The sequence below is a fragment of the Camelina sativa genome, chromosome 9, assembly GCF_000633955.1.
Source record: "Camelina sativa cultivar DH55 chromosome 9, Cs, whole genome shotgun sequence".
NCBI lineage: Eukaryota > Viridiplantae > Streptophyta > Magnoliopsida > Brassicales > Brassicaceae > Camelina > Camelina sativa.
Genome location: NC_025693.1, coordinates 27101059 through 27118809, shown reverse-complemented (window position 1 = coordinate 27118809; position 17751 = coordinate 27101059). Strand labels below are relative to the sequence as shown.

The following is a 17751-nucleotide window of genomic DNA, read 5'->3' as shown; positions in this document are numbered from 1 at the left end:
ACGTGAAATGCAACTTACATCCCCTGCATAATGAACTAATGTAAAATCTGATCGAGTCAATTTTGGTTTCATGAAGCGCTTATGATCCTTGAATGTGTGATACAGCTTCTCAGAAAATGTTTCAGGAGTTGATTTTGGGAGCATGCTGCATAGATAATAAACTTTTATAACACATAATATTGGTGTTTGGAGAAAATAGTAACTGTGTAAGAAAACATGAAGGTCGCTGCAGGTGAAGACAATTTTATCATACCATGCTTCATCTAGAAGAGCAATGATACCACCTGGTTTCTGCAAAAAGATTGAAATCATATTTTCAGGGGAAAAAATGCAGCACGAAGTAATGAATAGCAGACAGTTTCATGAATAAAAAGACCCACTACTTCATGTGTTTTCAAGTCAGAACAATGCATCGTGAGCCAGGATACCAGAGCATATTTGAAAACAGATAGAACTCTTGCATCAACTTAAGGGAGTTCTTATATTTTTAGAGAAAAGATATCAAACATGGATTTTAGGTACAGGTGCAAGCATTTTCCGTATAACATAGGCTGAGCTGTATAATAATGTATTATAGGTGATATCACAATGCTCTCTGAAGGGAACTTCTACTGCCTAGTGTTTGATTTACCAATTGGTCGCAAATATAAAGCCACAAATCTGTCTTTATACCAGGGGAAATAGATAATTGGATGAAACAAACCTTTTCAATCAGATCCACGACATCTTGGTTATCAACAAACTCCACATAGCTCCAATCTATTTCTTCTTTCTGATATTCACCTTGTTCCATTTTAAATACATGCTGTACAATATTAACGAGTTCAGATTAATTAACAGAATCTTGAGCCAAATCAGCAGCCATAACCTACGACTGACCTCATACCTGGTTGAAATGCTGTTGCAGCTTTTCGTTCGTGTAATTAATACAGAATTGCTCAAAACTGCGGAAAATATTAACAAGTCAGTGTCAACTGAAGTAGAGATTAGATTAAGTGATATTATAGATATCTCCGCAGTCATGGAAACTTATAAAAAAAAACCATATTATTTCCTAAGGTCACAATATTAAGTAATATCAAAGCTAAATACTATGTTTATCATAGACAATGTCATCTTCATACTAAAGTCAAGGGGAAAGAGTAGTTTATCTATTAGACGATAGGACACTGGATGTCTTTTAACAATTAAGATACTACCCCATGCATGCTCACAGCTTACCTGTTGGTTTTGAAGCTCTCAAACCCATAAATGTCAAGGACTCCGATCAAGCGCTTAGAGTGAGAATCTTGCCCAATAGAGATATTTATTTTGTTTACCAACCTGGAATAAAGAAAATATGTACTGACTTAGCAGAGGTCATCCTCAGTGGCATAAGGAAAAAGGCATTGACATAGAAAGTTTACCAATCAAAGAGTCTAGAATATATTGTTTTTGCTAAACCATCCCTGCTAACGGCAGCGCCAAGAGGATCAAGACTTCTCTTGATAACTTCTTCTGGGGTGACCATTATACGCTTACACAGAGCATCTTCTAAGGAATGGGGATCACACCTAAAATAACAAGTTGTAGTTACACGCAGTACAATAATCAGTACTTAGTTGGAAAAGCAAAGAGCCGCATAATAAATACATGAGCAGTTCTGATGTCATTTGGAGATGAAACATTGACTGTTCATCTTTTAGAGATGATGAATCAGCATCTTCTCCCTTCGAAAATTCAATATTTCCAAGATGGAGGATGGCAGCCACAACTCTGAAAATTGCATCCTGAAGAGAAAAAAAAAAGTTTAAGCTGTTCCTATTAGCAATCAACAGGTGATAGGCATATTTGCAAAGAAATTGCAAACCTGTTCTTTTTCACTTATTCCAACTACATCCATAGCCCTTCTAGTAGCAAGATACTCTTCTGCATCATTTACACCATCAAGTTCATAGCAGCTAGATTGATTAAGATAGCGAAATGACTTAGGATCTCCCAATTTAAACCTCTCAACATCCTGCAAATTTAATTATCACCTATCAATTCAAAGATTCTTCCGATAAAAGGTGTAGACAACTTAGAAAACCCTACCTCACGAGGAGCAGCACACAGGAGATAAAAACAGTGATAGTTACGTTCAGGATCTGAAACTTGGCAAACACGTGACCTCTCCAAAAGGTAAGTTCTGATGGCTGCACCTGATATTCGACCCACGTCATCAAATTGAATCTCCACAAATTTACCAAAACGACTGTAACAAGAAAAAGAATTCATATTTATTAACAGCAGTGATAAATCTCAATAAAAGTAGGTAAAAGAGACAGGTGGACAAGCAAAGCGATGGAGAAATGGAAGCACTCAATATATTAAGAGCTCTAAGTTTACCTGGAATTGTTGTTCTTAACAGTCTTCGCATTTCCAAATGCCTCGAGAACAGGATTTGACTGTAACATAACCCAATTGGCATAAAGAATTAGACCAACAACCAAATCAAGAGGTACAAGTGGTATCACATAAAGAGAAAGCTCCAATCTAAGGATGTCAAGGTAGCGATACCCAGACCATATACTCAAGAAAGTTTAACAAACAATAATGTCCCATTTGTGGAGCAGATAAAAGGGATAGAAAGTCTTCGACATAGCCTTAAAAATTAATTTGATTTAAGCAACAAGTTTAAAACCTCGCCCCTCCAGTGTAGGAGGCTCTGTAATTTTAAATGCTAAACTGAATCATCACAACTTACTTCTAAAACTTGGTTTTCAACTGTCCTCCCTTCAGCTGCAGAATGCCCTCCAAAGTATGCAAGGTAACGCATGAGCATCTTAGTCGTTTCTGTCTTTCCAGACCCACTTTCACCACTGACCAATATACATTTATTCCTGCCCTCATTAATCATTTCCCTGTTGCAATTTTTCTCAAACTAATAAATAAACCCACTTCTGCTACTTTCCGTAGAAAACAATAATAAAAAATGAACAAATAATCACCTATATGCGATGCCACCAATTGCAAAAACATGAGGACTCAGCTCTTTGAAAGAGGCTTCCTTGTACTTTTCCATAACCTCAGCATCATAGAGATGAGGGAGCCCTTGAAAGGGATTGACGGCAATAAGAATGTTTCCTGTATAAGTCTGTCATGATGTCAAAATATTATAACAGACTCGCCTATCACTGCATTAACTAATGGTTATTTTTACCAAAGGACCAAGATTGAAAATATTTAGTTTACAACCAGAAATGAAATATTCTTACATAAATTTCATTGAGCTCATATCTGGTAGCCAAATTGTCGAGAACTGCAGGCTCATGGAGATAAGATAATCTAGTCATATCCTCTACTCCCTCTGAAGGAGCTTCAGTGTCTTTTGGATAGAGTTTTGATAAGTTAGCAACGACCTAAACAGAGTATGGAAAGCAAAACAGCACCAGTTGTTTATGAAAGGTCCAGTTACTGGTTTTTGTATCAAACGACTGCAAGCAATACCAACATTTATAGTATGCATTTAGGATAAAAAAAAAAAAGTCTTTTTACCTCTCTGCCATCATTGGTTTTAACCTCTGCTTCATCTCCCTTAATATTAAGTACAACCCCATCAATCCATGCTCTTTCTGGGTCTTCCACCCAAACATGAGAATCCACCACAATTTCAGCCATCCCCGTAAACCTTCCTAGCATTTAAGCAAACACCACAAGCTTTCAGCGGACACAGTAAAGTACATATATACACACAGGTTCAATCTTAAGAATTCAAATCTATGATTCCAAGACTACAAGGGTTATAACATTAGCTCTTTCCTCAAAAATCTCCCAATAATAATAATAAATCTCGCAAAATCAAAAAGCCCATGAACCGGATTCATGACGGAAAAAAAAAAAAAAAAAAAACCTGTCGATGAAGCTCTCTCAATCGCTGTGAGAAACGGGTAAAACTTCAGCAATCGACGGAGCTGTAAGACTTATCGAGAAGACCAAAACACCAAAACCGTCGAGGCTTCTTCTTCTTCTTCGTCTTCGTCTTCGTCTTCTTCTGGGCTTCAAACGCGAATGTGAGAAATGAAAATTGAGTCTCAAGGGGTGTGATCGATTTCTGCAGAGGGTGACGCATAAACTCCCCATGGATTTCGCCATTCCTGTGGACGCCATTGTCTCTCTCTCTTTCCCTCCCATTTTTAGCTCACAACACAACACACCAGTATTGATTTTTTTTGCCTTATCATAATCATCACCTCAATGACCCGGAATTTAACCCGACCCGACATTATAACCCGATCCAAGATTCGAATCTGTAATTTTCAGAAACTGTATAAAATAAAAAATGCTATATTTCCTTGCCGGGCAAGGTCTGATTTTTTTTTCTTTGGTCTGATTTGGGTCTTAAAGAATAAAGAGAGTAAGGCCTAAAAACCCCAAAGCTAAAACCTTTCTTCTCTCCATGAGCCAGCCGAAGTCTCTGGTGCAACAGACCATGGTCCTGCCGCTTCTGAAGCTAGGAACCCTAGCTCTTCGAACTATCTGCAAACCCATCGCTAATCGCCTTAAAAAAGAAGCTGGTGTTCATCCCAGATTCCGTCAATTCATCATCAACATTGCACAGGTATATGAACTTAAACCCCCAAATGCTCCGATCTTTGGTATACCTGTGATCTGATTGCATAAAGTTTCTCTCTGGATAGTGTTGGAGATAGCCAAATTCCTGATTTTTCTGAATCAAGGGTTTATGAAAAGCTTCTAAATTGATTTACTTTTTTTTTTGTGTGTGTGTGTGTTGCTCAAAAAATTGTGACAGGCGAATCATAGATTTACAACAAAGTTACAAAGACGTGCTTCTGGTCGTGTGACTGATGCTGTTATTCGCCCTTTAAACGAAGAGCGAGCTGTTCAAGCCGCTGCTGATCTTCTAGGGGAACTCTTTGCCTTCACGGTATCTTACTTAGAGATCTTCTTGATTGCTTAAAGGACTCCTTAAAGGAGACGTTATTTATTGATTGTTTCAATGAAGCTGTTCTGCATCTGCAAGATTCCCTGCAGTTGAAGTCATTATCACATGAATAAAGATCATTTGCCTCGCCTTAATTGAACTTGTTTTCATCAAATTCAATTGGTTCTGAAATAGATTGTTCTCTTCTTAAGGTTGCAGGGGCGGCTCTTGTCTACGAGGTGCAGAGAAATGCCAGAGGAGAAGCGAAGAAAGAAGAGAAGAGACAACAAGAACTAGCTGTGAGCTCTTCTATATTCCCCACATGTTAAACTATGATGTCTCTGTTTGCATCTCTTTTGGATATCAATCATGTTAACTTCTGTGCTTATGTTTACCAGGAAATCAGACAAAAACATGAGAAGATGGAGAAAGAAATTGAAGAAATGAAACAAAGATGCAGCTTGCTTCAAGAAGAGCTTTCTAAGCCGCTTAATGTTCAGGTTTCTAAGCCGCTTAATGAAGAGGTTCCTAAGCCAAGAGGATTAGCTTGGCTCTTCAACTACATGTGTTGGCAGAGTACTACTGATCAGAAGATACCCGTAGCAGAACTAAAAACCTCATAGATGGTTCTGTTTCTTTGCAAAGCTTTTTAAAGCTTGTTACTTGTAGATAAGTTTCAGATATAACTAGAGAGATATGTTAACTGCTGAAGAGAAGAGATATGTCTTCGTTTAGGCTTGGACCAATTTATCTCATAAACCGTAATTCCACATTCTTCTTACATTGATAATGTCGTTCCTGTTTTTTTAACTTTTATCTCAGTCTTTCTCAAAAACACACACCAAGATTGGAAAAGTCTATAAAATACAGGTAGGTGTAACATCAAGGTGCAATACCTGAATTATGAAGTGCTCAATACGCAATTTTCCTCAATTCAAGGAAAGGGGTAAAATAGTAAAACCATACGATTCAATCCATAAAAATTTCCAAAACCCTACTGCTTTCTAATTCGACACGTCATCATCTCTCCCACTCATCGGAGATTTTCTCCTCTTTCTCTTTACAGCCGCCAATCGCCGCCGCGATTTTCTTCATATCGGAGACTTGTCTCCTCCTCCTCTCTTCATCGACGGTGTTTTAACTCTCAGGATTTGGAGACGTCATGACTATTTTCTCAGTTCACTCCACTATCTTCAGTCGAGCTTCAGTGGTTCTTCTCTCTAGCAATGGCTTCAAGCGGTTCTCATTCGCTTCTTCGTTTTCCTCCACCGCCGTGTATTCTCCACGACTCCCTAAAGTGAAGAAGCAGCGGCGTTATCCAATCGTCTCTGCTGTTGATATTGGCGGCGTCACAATCGCTAGAAATGGTTCGTTCTTACAAGATTTGATTTTCTAAAGTTGTTTCATTTTAGCTGAAGCTCGTTCTGGGATTGTTAAATTTAACATCTTTTTAATACTCTTAATTATGATGTGTTCAATGTACACTTGACAGATGTGGTGAAAGATGATGATCCTACAAACAATGTACCAGACTCGATTTTCTCTAAGCTAGGAATGCAGCTACACAGAAGAGATAAGCATCCGATTGGGATCTTAAAGAATGCTATCTACAACTACTTTGATTCCAATTACGCTAAAAAGTTTGAGAAGTTCGAAGACCTTTCCCCTATTGTTACCACAAAGCAAGTAAGTTCTCCATTCTCAAAGTTTGTACTTTTTGTGGAAATATCACTTGGTTTTCAATGTAATTATTCTTAAGAGTTTTTTTTTGTTTGGGTACCAGAACTTTGATGATGTGCTAGTTCCTGCTGATCATGTAAGCAGAAGTCTTAATGACACCTACTATGTAGACCCTCAAACTGTTTTGAGATGCCATACAAGTGCTCACCAAGCTGAACTGTTGAGGAAAGGTCATAGTCGTTTCCTTGTTACTGGGGATGTTTACCGTAGAGATTCTATTGATTCTACTCATTATCCGGTTTTCCATCAGGTGTTCTACTCTCGACGTCCCTCTGTTTTTTTTAGTTTGTTGTTTTGCAAGACTTCATGTCTTTCTTGTACTAGTTGTTTATGTTATCTATTACAGATGGAAGGTTTTTGTGTTTTCTCTCCTGAGGACTGGAACGAGTCTGGCATGGATCCCACTTTATATGCCGCTGAGGATTTAAAGAAATGTCTCGAGGGATTGGCACGCCACTTATTTGGTAAGTTAAGATCCATTATACAATAGAAATTACATGGATGATAGTTTGTTATAGTAGTGTAGGATGATGATCTCGTTAACCTCAAAAGAAAGTGGGGAAATGTATATGAAACGGTTAAATATGAACTTCATTTTTTTGGCTGCCAGGTTCTGTGGAGATGAGATGGGTTGATACATACTTCCCATTTACCAATCCATCTTTTGAGCTTGAGATATATTTTAAGGTAATCTTTTGTTTTCCTATCTGATATATTGCATGACTATGCTTTAAAAAGACATATTTCTATTTTTGTGTGGTCTTCTTTTCCCAAAAAGATATAGATGTTATTGGCTGGAAATTACAAACTTCAGTTTCTCAACTAACGTAAGCTTTATCTGGTAATCGATTCAGGAAGACTGGTTGGAGGTTTTGGGCTGTGGGGTGACCGAGCAAGTAATTTTGAAACAAAGTGGATTAGAAAATAAGGTTGCTTGGGCCTTCGGACTTGGACTTGAGAGACTTGCTATGGTTTTGTTTGACATCCCTGATATAAGACTTTTCTGGTCATCCGATGAACGATTCACGGCCCAGGTGATAACTTAAAAAAAGGAGATAAATCATCTAAAATGTGAGTTCTTTTCTCACATCAATGTATTTGATGGTACATGCAGTTTGGAAAAGGAGAACTTGGAGTCAAATTCAAGCCATACTCAAAGGTTAAACGTTTCTTTCCATCTTCATGTCCATGTCTTGTAGACAAATGAAGTTTAGTTCAAGACCAATTTGTCTTGCAAGTTTTAACGATGGCAAATGAAATCTTGTTCTGCAGTATCCTCCTTGTTACAAGGACATCAGTTTCTGGATTAGTGATGCATTCACAGAGAATAACTTTTGTGAAGTTGTTAGAGGAATTGCTGGGGATCTTGCTGAAGAGGTACATACCTTATCTTTTTATTAGTTAGGAGAAAATACCAAGAATCAAGCTTATTTTCAGTTTTACTTGTATCATCACGTTCTTCAGAGTGATTGTTTATAGCCTTTATCATCGATGTACAGGTGAAGTTAATTGACAAATTCACCAATAAGAAAGGGATGACGAGTCATTGTTACAGAATTGTGTTCCGTTCAATGGAGCGCTCTCTTACGGACGAGGAGGTCAATGATTTGCAGGTAATCATATTTGTGTCTCCGTTCTACATTAATCCGGGATATAACATTGAGAAAAAGGCACAAAAGAAAACTTATTCACGAGTAAGGAAGTCAAAACCTTTTTTTAGCTGAAAGGACACTTTTTCAAAGAACCAACCATAAGAAAAAGTCGTAATAGGAAGGTAGCATTTGTGTTGTTATATGTTGTTAAGTGTTAAACGGGTTTTGAAATGGTGATTTATCGAAATGCAGAGCAAAGTGCGTGATGAGGTGGAGAAGAAGCTAAATGTTGAATTAAGGTGAGAATTTTGAAAAGTAGAGTTGTATTGCAGACAGATGATGAGCATTTCAGGTTTGACATTGTTATTCCTACTTAAAATTTGTTTACTTCTGGCTGAATTGCATTACTCTCGAATAAAAATAGATGTACATTTGTTTTTGTTATTAAAGGAAATGAAAATAAGGTGGCTCCATGTCTTATGCTTCAACTTGGCAAGCTTTTGTGACTGTTTACATCTGAATAGTTATTAGTCAAGTGTTTTACACAAAGTAATTATACAGAATGCCAAATCAATAAATCGTCAATGATCCAACATTACAAGCTACCGTATTTGTTCAAAATTGTTTAACCATTGCCTCAGACAAGAGCTCGTTACCTGAGTAGCCTCAAAATCTGACTCAAGGAATGATACACTAGTTAGAACTTAATCAAGTATGACCTTACAAGTTTAGCTAAACAAAATTAGTTATTAGTTATTTTCCACTGCACATCAAATCCGAAACCAGACAAGAGTATTATGAAGAAGCTTCATAATAATCAATCAAACCTATAACATCACTTGAAGTCTGAAATCTTCATGATAGGAGCTTCTCTGTCTTTGAAGACTGGTCTTGCCTCAACAAGACAAAAGATGTGTTTGCATAAACTCTTGTCTGTAACCTTGCAGGAAAATAACAAACAGAATCATTTTGATAATGATCAGACATTATTACAACAACTTGTCAATAAAATAGAAGCAAACAAGTCAATTCACCTCACTTATTATCTCTCCAGGATGATAAAACTGTTTTTAAGAAAGCGTATCGATGAAGCTTTTGTCCAGTCTCCCATCATGTAACATATTAGTGACCAAGCCAAAGGTCGAAGCATCTCCAACAAACCCACAACTCCTCATTTCTTTGATGAGTTGAGCTGATGCGGTTTCGTCACCATCTCTTAGATGTGCCCTGATCAGCGTATTATAGGTACCACTATCTGGGAGAGGCCCATCTTCTTTCATTTTTCTAAACAAGGCATCAGCTTTGTGCAGTAACCGCTTCCCACAAAAGCCTGAGATCATCGTTGTGTAGGTCACAACATCAGGCTTCAATCCTTTAACGCTGAGGCTACAAAATAAATCCCACGCTTCTCCCACCTTACCAGCCTTGCACATCCGATCAATCACAGTAGTATATATAAAAATATTAAGTTCCATTTCACTCTTTTGCATATACTTGAATACCACCAATGCTTTCTCTAGCTTCCCGTTTTTACAAAGTCCATCTAACAAAATGCTGTAAGTCATGATATCGGGAGGGACACCATCAGATTCCATCTGTCTGAATACCATTTCGGCAGAATCACAATCATTAGCGTGAAAAAAACCTTGGATAAGAGTGGTGTAAGTGACTGTGTTGGCAACCAATCCCCTTTGAGACATCTCGTGGAAGAGTTGCATACCATCCTTTACCCTTTTGCACTTGCAAAATCCCTTTATAAGAGTATTGTATGTCACTACGTCTGGTAGACAATCTTTGCTAACCATGAACTCAAACATATGCTTAGCCTTGTCTAGGAGATGGTGCATACAAAACCCATTGATGAGTGAATTGTAAGTGAAAATATAAGGATCTAGAGACCTTCGGATCATCTCCTTGTACAACTTTTCAGCCTCTAAAAGCTTCCCCTCTTTCACAAACGCATCGATCAATGCATGGAAAGTAACAACATCGGGGTTGATTTCCCTCCCGATCATATCGCTTAGTAGCCGAGAAGCATCAGTCCATCTTCCGTAATTACAAAGGCAACTAATGAGGCAGCTGTAGGTAAAAACATCCGGTCTGATTCCTTTGATCTCCACCATTACATTGAATAGGTCAATTGCATCAATTCACATGCTTGTATTTGCAAAGAGCATCGATGACTGTGTTGTAGATTACAACATTGGCATCTATTTTCCCTTGATCCATCTTCTTCAACAATCTTAAAGCCAAATCAGTATCACCTCTCTTACATATTCCGTGTACTACCACACCGTAAGTAACTAGACTCGGTTGACAACCTTTCACAACCATCCATTCAACTAAAGCCACAGCTTCTGAGACCTTGTTGTGGAGAAAAAGCCCATGGATAAGAGTTGTAAATGTCACCGTATTGGGTTGATACCCCATTGCAACCATCTGATCAACCAAAGCTAGGGCATCAGAAATCCTCCTCTTACTGTGACAGAAACCATTAACAAGAGAAGAAAGCGTGACAATGCTGGGCTCATAAGTCATAACCGAGTTTCATCATCTTCCCCAGAATAGCTAAAGCAAGAGAGAGTTGACAAGAGCGGCAGAAACAGTTTATGAGAATACTGTATGTATAGAGATCATGTGAAATCCCCAGCTTTTGCATCTTCTCCCCCAAGGAGATGACAAGATCGAACTTCTTCATCTTAGCAATTGCACTCAACAATTTGTTAAACTCAATGATTGGAGGGCGTGGACGAGACTTGACCATCTCACTGAACAAACCAACTGCATCATCTAACTTTAAATCACTCATCCCATTTCTACTCACTTTCTCTCTATAATCACCAGCAAAATCTCTTCGTCCCCAGCAAAGATCAAAGGTAGAAGGAGCAAGATTACCTTTCCCCTGAAGATTCCGGCGAACAAATCTATTCGCCGTCTCGATGAAATCGATCTCTGCATCTTATCGATTTGACTTCCTTCTCAATCTTAACTCTCACTCTCACTCTCTCTCTTACACGGAGAGAAACGCTAACCGGTGCGGTTCTGGTTCAGAACCCGGTTTGAATTTGAAGTGGTAATGTTTCTTTCTCTTCCTTTTATTTTATGTACTACTAAGTAAACCGGTTTTACAAGCAAGAAATATAATATCTTAAATCAATTTCTCTGTTTACTTTGGTGATGGCTATTTTTTGGTTCCTCCAAATATGTATCACTGATATGCTACCATACTGTAATCCCGAAAAGGTAAAAGAAGATTATAACTTAACTTATAGCAAAGATCATTTAAAGTATTGAAAATTTCCATGATAGAAGCTTCTCTGACTTTGAGAATCATTCTTTGTGTTAACTGGACAACAACAGTATGCATCAGCTCTTAAAGAAAGGGATGACGAGTCATTGTTACAGAATCGTGTTCCGTTCAATGGAGCGCTCTCTTACGGACGAGGAGGTCAATGATTTGCAGGTAATCGTAGTTCTACATTAATCTGGGATATAACATTGAGAAAAAGGCACTTATTAACGAGTAAGGATGCCATAACCTTTTTTTAGCTGAAATGACACTATTTCAAATAAACCAACCATAAGAAAAAGTCGTAATAGGAAACACGATTGAACGAGTAAGATGATGAGCATTTCATGTTTGACATTGATATTCCAACATAAAATTTGTTTACTTCTGGCTGAATTGCATTACTCGCAAATAAAAAAAATATATGTACATTGGTTTTTGTTATTAAAGGAAATAAAAATAAGGTGGCTCTATGTCTTATGCTTCAACTTGGCAAGCTTTTGTGACTGTTTTTACACAAAATAATTATACAGAATGCCAAATCAATAAATCGTCAATGAACCAACATTACAAACTACCGTATCTGTTCAAAATTGTTTAACCATTGCCTCAGACAAGAGCTCGTTAGCTGAGTAGCCTCAAAATCTGACTCAAGGAATGATTCTATTAAGTGTATTCGTGTATGTGTAGCTTGAAAACGAAACAAAAAGCTTCCGAAACCTGCACAATCACAAACAAAGAAAAAACAGAGGTTCATGTTTCAGTTGTTACCATTCACATTCATCATGGTCAGAGGTAAAAAAAAGTATATCATATCTGGTGGAGACATACCAAACCCATTGGCTTAAATGTTGTGCCATTGCTTTGAAGCTTCTCCAAGGCTGCTCGTTTATGATGATTACATTACTTGGATGTTTTTTGGCGGATAAAATTGACAGCCAAATGTCGACAGGTCCACAGTACTTGCGAAAGATATTTAGGCTTACCTGGTGTACAAAGCATTTAATCTTTTAGCTGAATCGAGTAAGAGAGCTTGCAGATACCTTTCAGTTCCAAGAAAATAAAGTAATGACTTACGAGTTCCCAAGCTTTGATATGTCTTCCTGAATTAGTCTGCAAGAACGTTCTGCACGTACAACAGAGTGATTAGGAAGGATTCTGCGATTTCATGACTCAGGGATTGAAAGAATTCTTAACGTACAATACTCCACGATGCACATCTCGGTGATTGCAATGACCAGAAACACCATAGTTATCGAATGTTATGATCTGAAAGCAGCTCACAGAGAATCAGATGCGGAAATATATCTAAGTTATACCGTGATGAGTGTCTTTAACTAGGTTTTAAGAGCCAAGTCATACCGTGTGGATATCGTGTTTAGTGACTTCTTCTTCAATAATTTCTGTTAGCAAATCATGGTTCCATACTTGCCCAAAGCCATCCTGAAAGAGAGAATATTATATACTTGTTCCCTCAAATGATATGGAATGATAAACATGTGCTGGGGAGATAAATTTGCACTGACCTGTAAACTTGGATGGTCCAGAACTTTTAACTGTTGAAGCGGAACCTGCATCACGTTCGATATATATATTATTAGCAAACACGCTTTTACTGAAAGGACAAGAAACATGTCACAGATGCTTTCTTTGTCAAATTGGATTTACCTTGAGCACTGCACACGCCTGATGCAGCTCATCTTTTCTAATGTTTCCCATACCATCAGCGTTACCTGAAACATATAGATTCATCTATAGTATCCAAAATGAATTCCAAACTGCATTTCAGTAGAATCCTTTTACTAACCAATTCCACAACTTTGAAAAGGAAAAGTAAAACAACCACCTAAAAAGTATGATAGAGCATATTACCTGTAGACAAGCATAATACGTGAAGATTGTATACATTGGACGTTAAGTAGTTTATCGTTGGAGAAAAGAACCTGTCAAGAAATGTCAAAGACATATCTCTCAGCAAAACAGAAGTTACTATTCTCGATCAATCAACATCCGAAGAGATGCAAGCTCAAAAACTCACATTGACTCATCATCAGGATGTGCTATGACGAACATCACATTTTTCTTTTGAGGGGTTTTACCTGAAATCCAAAGACAATGAGATATCAAATTCTGCATCAAATATTAGCATTAACGTAAATCAGTAATAAACCAGTTTCTGGCTACTTGCCATCATCAAGAATAGTAGCTCGGGAGCTAGATGTTGCTCCGAAGAAAACTTTGCATAAAGAAGCCACCCAGATAACAATCAGAGAAAGAGAAACCACAAGCCATGCCATCTGAAACCATAGATGATATACGAATCAATACAAAGTTTTCAGCATATTCTGAAGAAATGGAGAAACCCCAAGAAGAAAGTAATAAAACAAAGACTGATCAAGTCTAACAAATAATAAGTCTTACTTGTTTCTTGATAGATCTAATTCATACAAATAAGTCGAACTTAACTCATTTAAGGTGAGCAGCTCAGAGACTTGTTCAATTTAAAGAATGAACAGAGCAGACAAGTAAACAAAAAGTTTCAAACTTTGTAAGCTAATCAAGCTCAGAATATGAATGAAGAACCGTAGAATTGAAAATCAGTTTCAAAGACACTCTTGTTTGCCCAAATTCGCAGAGTCATGAATCCACATTGGAGATAAACATAACAGAAACATTCTCTCATTCCCAAGGATCAAGCTAAGGGGAGATCAGAGACTGAAACAACAAAACCAAAGAAGAGGAAGAGAACCTACAGAAGCTGCGGGTGAGAAAGTAAGAGCTTGATGACGGCGACGAGGCGGCGTTGGAGGCTGATCGACGGCGAAGAGGGAGGAAGGAAGCGATCGATGTAATACGACGGAGACTTTTTCTCACGAAATTATTTGGGCTTTCAAAAGGGCCCAACTAACTACAGGCCCAGATTACGGAGTCGGGTCATACGTTGGATCTTCGTCGGAGAAAGATGATTGTATTTACGACTTTGCCCCTTAGTACATAACCAAAAAAAAAAAAAAAAANAAAACTCTTAAAAATACTTTCAACAACCCATACTATAATTTAAACGATAATTTCCCCTTTAATATACTTCCAAGTTCCAACAATACTATAATTTATAAGAAAGTTAAAATAAACTAAAAATAAAGGTTTAATAAGGGCTCTAAAAAATATAGTCATATACCGTAAAAAAAAAGTTAATAGCTCAAAAAATAAATAAAATTACTATATAATGAAACAACCAAAAATATAGAAATTGTTTTGTGATTGTGCAGAGAAGCCGGACTTTTGTAAGAAAATGATGAGTTCACGAGTTAAACTAAAACTATACTTTACCTTATCTAATTAGGACAAGGACCATAAAGTATAAAAGAAATTTCCCGACAGATCAAACTGCCTTCACGTTACTTATGCTCCCACCTTATTATATACTGTTATCATATATACAAACTGCCTTTTGATTATTATTCTTTCAGATCAAGCTTTTTTCCCCCAATTCACCAAAAACACAGTAACATGCATAATGATTAGTCACAAGTTGAACTTATATTAAAAATTCGATGCTTTTCTTCTCTTTTTCTATAGTATATTATATTATGAACGCGTAACTTCCGTGTGAATCATCATCCATCAGTTAAGAAATACCTACGATTTTTCAATAAAATTTATATGTATATATATATATATCACGAAAACAAATGGTACGATCAAACCATAACACTTGTTTTTACCATGTATCTGTGTTCATGTCAGATGTATAATTCGCAGAAAACAAACGCGTGATATATAATCACCATATATATTATAAAGCTTTTGTGATTTGGTTGTAATTAAATAGGAATTGGATCAGAAAAGATGCAGTACTATACTCTTGTGATTTGTGACCTTATATGACAGTGAAAAAACATGTACGAATCGTTACGGAAGATTCCGTATGTATGTTTTTTGTTCTTACTAATTTTATCTCCATATTCTTTATTTATTACAATTTTTTTTGTTTTTGGTTTGCTTCTGATCATATATACAATATATATTGTTATTATTATTTTAGATGAAAGATTCTACAGAACGTATTTTGGCTTATACGGAAAATCTAAAAACAAGATGTATATTCTGAAATTGGTTTTGTAATTTATTTACTCTTCAACTAAAACCCTAGTTAGCTTTTTTAACAATTTGGTGTCATGACATGAAAGCCTTAAGCCTACATTAATTACTAGTGTATCGAATAATCTGTCACATTTGATTGGTCTTGTCAGATATTGCGATTCTCAATGCTCAATCATTTTGCTGGTCATCAACATATTACTAAGCTAGTAGTAAAATGCATTTTTGAAATTTGTGCAATTCATTTCTCCATAATACTTGGAAATAAACCCATCTTTTTTATCCATACATTCGAGCTGTTGTTTGTTTTTCAATGGATTTAGATTAGATCGGTCTGCATAAATGTAAATATAACTCACTTTTAATCTCTTTTAGCTTATATTTTTTCTCAATTATCTCATTTTTGACGTAATGTATTTTCTTATAAATTTTGCAATGTTGTCTACGATTCACAATAATAATATATCTTTTTCAAAAAAAAAAAAACAATATTATACAAAACCTTGCGGACCACAGTATGCTTATATAAGATATGTGCATATATATATGCACATGTGAAGCAGAATTGGGTGGATTAAGAATGTGAGGAGAAGCACATGGAAGCACACTTGCATGAACATGTTTGTATTCATAGGCAACCACTTTCAAGTTTTATATAATGACTAATTGCAAACATTATTACCACTTTTTTTTCTTTTTGGTGAAATCAAACATTACTACGCCTACTAGAATATTACTTATTGTGTACTTAATTATTACTTCTTCTTTTTTTTTTTGTATACCGGAAAATTCTCTTGTTTTTTTTTAATATGTAAAATTAATTTCTTGCCAAACATGGTAACTTCAGACCAAATATAGTACTTCAGACCAACATGGTATTTATCTTTTTTTTTTTCTTTTTTTTTTGATAACCCAAGTATTTCAATACTTCCTGAAATAAATCGGTTCGCTTGAACTAGTCACGTGGACGACCAAATGGCACTCCACGTGTCAGCTCCTAGACGCTGCAGCCCGTATAGAATTCATGATGGCAGGTACTTCAGCTGAGGGTTCTTTACCACCAAAGCTAGAAACTCCGGTTATATTTATCTTTTGATACAAAGTTTCCTCTCAAAGAGAAACTTGAATTCGGGTATAAACTCAAAAAGAAAACAAGTTTCGATATGGTTTAGCCACACTTATCTTTTTATATTTGTTTTTAATTTTCACCTCTTTAACTAAAAATTATTTGATAATGCACTTAACTTATATCCCTTAAACTAATCATATGATTCGCCAATGCCGTATATGCTATAATTTCCACTAATTGAGTTTTTTTAAAACAGTTTTTCGTTGGCAAAAGGTGCCATCATTCTACGTCCAATACTTTGGTTAAACTGTTATTTCAAAATTCTACTAATTATCGTCGAATTCCATTTTCCCGTAGCTTTTAAAAAATATTTTTGCCGGGCTTGTTGTAGAAATTTTGTAGTTTGGTCTTATGTAGAAATTAAAGAGAATATTCTTAGAGTACTATGTTAGAGGACCACCATTGATGTTTGGATTGTTTGGAGTAAAAAGTGTATTAAAAACATTTAGATTGAATTGTATGTATCATATGAATAGTGAAACAATAGACTGTTTGAACGACGAACCATTGAAAAACTTAGAACTAGGAAATAATTTCATAACCTTTATTTTTTCTTCTAGCTAGATGCATATAATTTTGTTTTAACAACTTATAATTTAATACATACATACTATTGTAGCAATCTAATTTTAACCGAAACAAGTTCTTATTTACATTTTTTTTTTGGTTCTCATTAGGCATCTATTTTATAAAAGTTTGTATTTTTTAGTTTCCTTTTTCATCATCTATATACAAAATTTCGATCCAATAAATGATCTTCTGTTTTATAAACAAATAATCAAATGGATTGGCCTACATGGGGCTTTGGTTTGGGGACAAAGCAAAAAAATAGAGAGGGAGAGGTCTCACAAGTCACAAAATATTATACAAAATAAAAACAAAGCACATGTTCTGACACATGAACATGGTTCCTTCTTCACTTCTCCTTTTCTTTCAACAGCTCATTTCTCTCTATCTCTCCACTCTTCCACTACTCTCAGCCTCCCACTAAATTCAT

The 17751-nt window shown here is 36.3% G+C and overlaps 3 protein-coding genes and 2 pseudogenes across 3 annotated transcripts; 2 read left to right on the top strand and 3 right to left on the bottom strand.

Annotated features, from left to right (window-relative positions):
- LOC104715758 overlaps positions 1-4155 on the bottom strand; it is an 8416-nt pseudogene extending 4261 nt beyond the window's left edge.
- Positions 4365-5686, top strand: LOC104712506 (OPA3-like protein). The gene is made up of 4 exons (XM_010429422.2): positions 4365-4579; positions 4772-4906; positions 5116-5202; positions 5302-5686. Exons 1-4 carry the CDS (start codon positions 4418-4420, stop codon positions 5524-5526), a joined length of 609 nt encoding a protein of 202 aa, XP_010427724.1. The 5' UTR covers positions 4365-4417; the 3' UTR covers positions 5527-5686.
- On the top strand, positions 5902-8717 carry LOC104712505 (phenylalanine--tRNA ligase, chloroplastic/mitochondrial). The gene is made up of 10 exons (XM_010429420.2): positions 5902-6270; positions 6396-6589; positions 6687-6893; positions 6990-7107; positions 7254-7330; positions 7498-7677; positions 7758-7802; positions 7916-8020; positions 8143-8256; positions 8488-8717. Exons 1-10 carry the CDS (start codon positions 6066-6068, stop codon positions 8536-8538), a joined length of 1296 nt encoding a protein of 431 aa, XP_010427722.1. The 5' UTR covers positions 5902-6065; the 3' UTR covers positions 8539-8717.
- On the bottom strand, positions 8908-11158 carry LOC104712504 (annotated as a pseudogene).
- LOC104712503 (probable N-acetylglucosaminyl-phosphatidylinositol de-N-acetylase) lies at positions 11981-14513 on the bottom strand. Its single transcript, XM_010429418.2, has 11 exons — positions 14278-14513; positions 13713-13821; positions 13563-13623; positions 13397-13467; positions 13193-13257; positions 13051-13095; positions 12887-12967; positions 12726-12793; positions 12602-12650; positions 12356-12510; positions 11981-12244 (listed from the first exon to the last, which is right to left on the bottom strand). The coding sequence occupies exons 2-11, from the start codon at positions 13819-13821 to the stop codon at positions 12175-12177; spliced, it is 774 nt and encodes a 257-aa protein (XP_010427720.1). The 5' UTR covers positions 14278-14513; the 3' UTR covers positions 11981-12174.